The 6,603-nt window shown below is 59.6% G+C and overlaps 1 protein-coding gene across 2 annotated transcripts; it reads right to left on the bottom strand.

Moving 5' to 3' along the window:
* Positions 1-602: 602 nt before the first annotated feature.
* Positions 603-4,313, bottom strand: ATP6V0B (ATPase H+ transporting V0 subunit b). 2 transcript variants are annotated; one of them, XM_010166090.1, is made up of 7 exons: positions 4,270-4,313; positions 3,510-3,593; positions 2,970-3,047; positions 2,349-2,418; positions 1,955-2,006; positions 1,325-1,515; positions 603-927 (listed from the first exon to the last, which is right to left on the bottom strand). In XM_010166090.1, the coding sequence occupies exons 2-7, from the start codon at positions 3,566-3,568 to the stop codon at positions 901-903; spliced, it is 477 nt and encodes a 158-aa protein (XP_010164392.1). In that variant the 5' UTR covers positions 3,569-3,593; positions 4,270-4,313; the 3' UTR covers positions 603-900. The 2 variants fall into 2 exon arrangements, with proteins under 2 accessions (XP_010164392.1, XP_010164391.1); XM_010166089.1 differs by lacking the exon at positions 4,270-4,313 and adding an exon at positions 4,070-4,115.
* Positions 4,314-6,603: the final 2,290 nt, after the last annotated feature.

Genomic DNA, 6,603 nt, shown 5'->3' with positions numbered 1-6,603 from the left:
CCCCTGGGAACGCTGCCAAGGGTTCCCCAGGATGGAGGGACACTGCAGAGCCCCAGCAGCACCCGCCCAGGCAGCAGCACCCAGCCAACCATCACATGAGGGAGGTGCTGGTTGGAGGACAGCCTTGGAAGGGGCTCCTCTGCCCTTCTGGTGTTCCCCAGCCGCACCATGGGGTTATGGACACTGCGTACGCTCCCTCTCTGTGCTAAACTACCTGGACAGGAGCCAAAGGGCCCAAACCAGCTTGTGCCTGTGCCTCCAGCACGCTTTGTGCAGGGCAGTGCCAGCACTGGCAGGAGCCTGGCAGAGGCAGCATGGAGCTGCCTGGCAGGGAGCTGCCTCCTGCCTGCTCCAGCAGCCTCCTACCTGCTCAGGGCAGCAAAGCAGAGCTCTGTTCCCACAGCCCAGAGGACACTTCTTGCAGGCTGAGCAGGCAGCAGGGTTAACCCCATGCAGGGAGGACACCACCAGGCTCCTGGCACCAGGCAAGGACTTTGCCAGAGGCACAGAAGGGAATTTCCAAGCAGAGGGTCAGCCCAAAATCAGCACTTGCTCTCTACAAGGCTCCCTGGCACGTGCAGGGCAGAGGAAGAGCTGCATCCTTGGATGAGAACCATATTTATTTCACAGACACAGAATTGCACTGGTCATTGATTCTACACACGCCGGGGACACGCAGCAGCAGGGCCCTGCGGGCTGGGCCAGGCGGCTGGGGGCAGAATTCACACAGAGAAATTTGTTTCTTCCAAGGGGCCGATTGATCGCCGGGATGGGGCTCTGCACAGCCAGGCTCCCACACCCACTGCCGGGCAGCTCCCGCCCCAAGCAAGGGTAGAAACATTAAATAAGTATATACAGCACCTCTTGGGGCGGGCGGGAACAGGCTGCCTGGGACAGGGCTCAGTTGCCCATTTTTACTTTAGATGTCTAGAAAGGAGAGAAGAAAAAAAAAAAGAGAGGTTAAGCTGTGTCCCAAAAATGCCAGCCTAGCACCCCAGTCCCACCCAAGCACCCCAGGACCATCCAGAAGCTGCAGACAGCTTATCAGCCCCATCGATAAGACACAAGCATCACACAGGGTGCACCCAAGGTGACACCCTCGGTGACAGTTGCTCAGAGAGGCCACTACAAGAGTTCTTACTGCTGCACATAGGCACAGTATGCTGTGGGGAGAGCTGTGCCACCCCAAACCTTGTGAGCAGTCTCCCTGTCCCAATGCAGCAGATTGTGCTGGAGCCCGGGTGTGTCTCCTCAGAGCTGAGGAGCACCCGGGGTGACAGGCACCTTGTGCTCACAAAGCCTGGTGGCCCCAGGAGGTGGGTACCTGCAGGATAGCGACAATGACCCCGAACAGCCCTATGGCACTGCCAAAGATCTCCACGATCAGGATCTTGACGAAGAGGCTGGCATTCTGGGCATCAGCCAGGGCAGCCCCGCTGCCCACAATGCCCACGCAGACCCCACAGAAGAGATTGCACAACCCCACGGTCAGGCCAGCACCAAACATGGAGAAACCTGTGAGAGATGAAAACTGCAAGAGCAGGGGGTAACCCCCTTCCACCCGCAACCAGGGACGCTGCAGCAGCTCTGCCTCGAGGTGACAGAAGACCCAGAGCTGCCAAGCACCAGCAGTGTCCTCCTGTTTGGGGGCAGGACTGCTCCAGGGTGCTCCGCAGCACCAGGTCAGCCGGTGACAGCGATCTGCTGCCGCCCGTGGGAGGAGCGGTGCTGCCACTGGGAAGCACAGCCCAGCTGGGTGCAGAAAGGCCTCGAGAAGGGAACTAAAAAGCTGCTTTTTGGCAGAAGAGTCACATGTCCTTCAGACACCTGCAGCAGGCCACAGGCTGGGTAAGTCAGGCCCTGCAGTCCTGTTCTCTACGGCCCAGGGCAGAGGGAACAGCAGGAGGTGGCAGTCAGGGTGTGGCCATGCTCATGGGGACTGAGCAGTCCTTACCTGCGTGATAGTTCCTGGCTCCAATCGTCTCCGGGGTGACCGCAGAGAAAGGCTGAAAGAAAGCACATGGCCTGGGTTAGGGGCAAGTCCGTGGTCTCTGGGAGAGGGACCTGTCCCTGATACGGCATGAGGCAGCCACATTTTGGCCAGAGCTGGTCCCTGACTCCATGCCCCTGGGTGGCTTCACAATACCTACCCTGTGTGTGCTCCCCCTACTCACCCTTCAGCGTGGACAAGGCCACCACACAGATCACCAGCCCAAGAGCTCCCAGAGCCACAACAGCATCCAAAGTCCCCAGAGGACCATCACTCACAACACTGGCCCAGCTGCCCATCCCCACCGTGGCCCCAAGGCCAGCGCAGCTCTGTCAGGGTAGCCCAGGTCCTCCCGTACCTCAGCCATGTTACTGATGACAATTGCCATGATGATCCCGTAGATGGCCACAGCCTCACAGAAAATGATGCTGTGGGAGAAAGGCAAAGTCTGACCACATTATCCCAGGCTCTGCCCACCCCAAGCAGCCCCTGCCACTTTGTGCCCAGCCAGCCAGCAGCCAGACCCCTCCACAGCTGCCATAGCTGCCGAGGGCTGAAAGGCAGCCCAGCCCACCCACTGCTCCCATCTCAAAGAAGAGGGAGCTGCTGAACATGAAGGATGGGTGCTGGGTGCTGGTTATACTGTGCCACCCGAGTAAGTTGTGACAGCCCTGTGGGAAGCAGGTCCACAGGGAACCCTGCCCTCTGCCAAGCCCCCTTCTGCTCCTTGGGGGAAGGGCTATGGAAGGTCTGGACAGGGCAGGAAGTGTGATCTCAGGGTGTTTGTTTTGAACACGCTGAGCTCATTCACTGTGTGGTAGCACCCAGTGACTCTTCAAAGCAGCACTCTGGCTCTTTTAGGGCTCTTTGTTTTGAAAGCAAACAGCATCAGAAGCTCAGCAAGGAACAGTCTGCCAGCAGCACCCAACAGGAGCCTCTGCACCGCTCTGGGACCTGCTCCGCTCAGGTGTGTGCTTACCTGACCAGGTTCTTGGTTTTGATCCGAGGGGCTTTGACTCCACCACCGATGATGCTGGAGCCCGTGATGTAAATCCCCCTGTGGCAGACAATGGTGGTTGATGGAGGATCTGGCACTCACTGAAGGATTCAACAGGGAAACCAGGATCTTCCAGCTGAGCAAAGAATTGGGCATGCGGCTGGGGACACTGCAGACTTGGCCCGTCCACCCCCAGGGTACAAGTGGTCCCAGTTCCACCGCCGACACCAGCAGAACTGCTGGGGCACAAGAACCACCACTGCACAGTTTAGGCTGAGGGGTACAGATTTCAGAGAGTCAGGGAAGTTCCTGTCTCTCCACTGCCATTGCAGGCTGTGAGGTGGTCTGCCCAAATCCCCCAGGAGCCCAGCAACCTGGCCCCACTGCTGCAGAGACCCACCCAGCCCCAAATCCCTGCATGTACAGACTGTTCTGCCCCTGCCCTGCCATGGGAAACCACAGTGTATGCACAGCTACAGAGGTGGGACAGCAGGAGCCTGCTGAAGAGCCAGTCCCACTCACCAGGCAGCTCCCACCACGGACAGGGAGATGGCCAGGCCAATGCCCAGGTTGGACCACATGAAGGGGGAAGTCTCTGTCAGAAACCTGGAGAGGAAGAAGTGCCCCGAGTTAACACAGAGGCTGAGCCCCCCAGTCACAGTGCACAGCCCCACAACAGGTACCCCCCACCCCATCATGCAGCCCAGGATGGGTTGGGCACTGTCAGACAGTGGGACACGAGAGCCTCTTTGTGCTGGCCAACAACTCAGGAGCCTCACACAAATGGACTGAGATCTTCCTCCCAAACCCTTGCCTTGAAAGGGAAGCCTGGGCTGGGAGGGGGGGTGGGAAGGGCAATGATGGCTGCACCAGGACCCCACATGGAGCCAGCCACACATACACGTGGGCTGCATCTATCCCACCCTGTGGGGAGCAGAGGCCTTGCCCACTGTAGCTGTTTCCCTGCGATACAATGGCCAGTGCCCACTGCTCTAAAGTGCGCGCTGTTCCCTGCAGGCACTGCCAACGCCACCCACCTCCCCACGCAGCCCTGAGGGTGCTGGTATTGACAGGGGACTCACCAGGCCACATCGAAGCGGAAGCCCAGGTCAAATATTGTGTAGCAGATCCCTGGAGAGCAACAGCAACACAGCAGGGTTACTGGGAGGGCTGGCTCAGGTGTGCAGAGCTGTGGGGCATGGTGTCCCCCAAAGTCCAGCCCCAGTGACACCAGTACCCACCACATCAGCACAGGACAAAGACAGCTTGACAGGGGACTCACCAGGCCACATCGAAGCGGAAGCCCAGGTCAAATATTGTGTAGCAGATCCCTGGAGAGCAACAGCAACACAGCAGGGTTACTGGGAGGGCTGGCTCAGGTGTGCAGAGCTGTGGGGCATGGTGTCCCCCAAAGTCCAGCCCCAGTGACACCAGTACCCACCACATCAGCACAGGACAAAGACAGCCCGGACACGTGACACTCACAGATCCCACCCCAGTCTTTACCCAGGAGAGGATTGCTGTGGTGGTCACACCCATTTTCTGTTCCCTGACCCTGCTGGGCACCCACAGGCCACGCTGGGCTGCAGAGGCTCAAGAGCAACCCACAGCCCTGTGCCCCAGCACGGTCTCCAGCTGTATCACCCAACGGCTCAGCCCCGCTGGAGAGCCACGGCACCGAGTGACCAGGCATGAGCTCTTCTCTCTCACAGGGGACACGAGAGGTGCAAGGCTGTGCCCTGACCAACCATCACACGCTGCTCCGTCACCATCCCAACAGGGTCTGTGCTGCTCCCTGGGAGCCCACCAGCACCAGCACCAGCAGCTGCCCCGCAGCACCCCTCTTTCCAAGGCTGTAAACATTCCAGACATGCCTGCTGTCCTCAGCATTTATGTCCTCAGCATTTCCCCCAGGATTAGTCATTTCCAGATAAATTTGTACTCCACCACAGGCAGCAGACACCAAAGTGCAGCCCCAAAAAGCCTGTCCCTGCCAGGGAGGGATCACGAGGGCAGCTCGCCCTGCTGTACCCGAGTTGCACCCAGCAGCCTCGTGCAGCCCGAGCACACACAGAGGTGCTCGCAGCAGAACCTGCCTTGCTCTGAGCTCCTGAGGGGGACACCCGGCTGCAGACCAGAACATACACTCACTCTTTGCATGACTTGCAGCATGCAGCTGGGAAAGAGACAGAGACCTGGCCCTAAGGAAGAGATAAGTGCAGGAAGCATGGCACTGCCTGCTTCACAACAGATAAAGAGGCTGAAGGGATGGTGAAAGGCTGAAGCTCTCTACGATCGCTGACCAGAGCCAGGGGCTGTGTGACCCCTACGCTCCCTACAGCTGGAAAAAGAGGAAATGGGAGACTTCTGAAATGCTTGGAAGCAGCAAAGAGGTCGTGGCACGTGTCCTGCTGCTCCCTTCCCCCCAGAGTCGCAGCCTGGAGGCCAGGGTGTCAGCAAGCCAGCAGCGTACCCAGCAGCAACACAGGGGCAGGACCACGTGCCCCAGTTTGGAGGAGCCCTTTCCTGCCCACAGCCAAGACCTGAGGACAGCTCAGGCCATGGGAGAGCACTGGTGCTGCAGCACAGACCTGCCAGCGTCACAGCAGGGATGTCTCCATGTCCCTGAGTGCTAACGCCCCCCACATGACTCAGGGGGGCTCAGCACCCCACGCACCAGGAGGACACACAAGCACTGCCAGGCAAGCGGGCCCCGAAACGGGAAGCGGTAACGCTGGTCACTCCTCCCGCCCCGGAACCGCCGTGCCCCGTCCCCTGCAGCAGCACACACAGGGCAGGAACGGTGCCACCACGGCCAGGGAGGGCGGAGGGAGGCTGCAGCCTGGTCCCCACGCCCAGTGACCTTCAGGGATGATCTCTGCGGAGCTGGGCCCAGCCGGTCTGAGACTTGTGTTTTGGCTTCGCCGCACGGCTGGCAGAGCAGGAACTGAACCCAGCCAGCCTCAGCTGCCCCCATGCCCCAGCAGTGGTAAAAAAGAACTACACCCAGCTCAGGGCAGATCCTTGAGGCACCTTCCAACTCTTCCAAGAGCAGATGTAGCCTTGGATTCATATACAAAAGAAAGCAGATGAAGGCTGCTCTCCTGTGAGCTCTGGCTCCCAACCCTGCAGCCAAGAGGGCAGAAGAGAGCCAGGGCAGCAGGATGGGAGCAGCAAAGCAGGACTCAGGACAGGGGGGAAGCACAAAGAGGCACTGCAACACCGAGCAGAGTGAGACCACTTCCTGCTCGCTCCTTCCCCGCAATGGGACTGCAGCGGGGCAGGGGAAGCTCACAGCTCAGCTTGTCGACACTTTCCAACGGTCTCGAGTTCACAGCGCGTGAGCTGCATGATTCAGAGCCCAGGGAGGCGGCCCTGGGCCCAGCCCTGGGGTCACAGCCCCTGGAAACAAGAGGGACTGAGACACTCTCAGCTTGTGACTCGGTTCTTCCCCTCACCCAGACACCGAGGTGGAAGCCAAGCTTTCCACAGCCTCTGCCTGGCTCGTGGTCACGTCACTCTGCGCTGAAAGAGGAAATAACCAGCAGCTCCAGCACAAAATCTCCCCAGTACCCCCTGGAGTCAATCCCTTCCCAGGAAGCACGACACCCACCCT

The sequence above is a fragment of the Antrostomus carolinensis genome, unplaced genomic scaffold (genome assembly GCF_000700745.2).
Source record: "Antrostomus carolinensis isolate BGI_N321 unplaced genomic scaffold, ASM70074v2 scaffold35864, whole genome shotgun sequence".
NCBI classification, from domain to species: Eukaryota; Metazoa; Chordata; class Aves; order Caprimulgiformes; family Caprimulgidae; genus Antrostomus; species Antrostomus carolinensis.
Note: the sequence above shows the minus strand (reverse complement) of the source record. Positions and strands in the feature narration are given on the sequence as shown.

What these genes read in the sequence shown, in the direction of transcription:
- ATP6V0B (XM_010166090.1), bottom strand. Translation starts at nt 3,568, where the DNA reads ATGTGGTCCAACCTGGGCATTGGCCTGGCCATCTCCCTGTCCGTGGTG. An exon ending in TCCGTGGTGGGAGCTGCCTG is followed by an intron (nt 3,048 to 3,509) that starts GTGAGTGGGACT and finishes TGTCTGCCACAG; the next exon opens with GGGGATTTACATCACGGGCT. An exon ending in TCATTGTCGCTATCCTGCAG is followed by an intron (nt 928 to 1,324) that starts GTACCCACCTCC and finishes TCTCCTTTCTAG; the next exon opens with ACATCTAAAGTAAAAATGGG.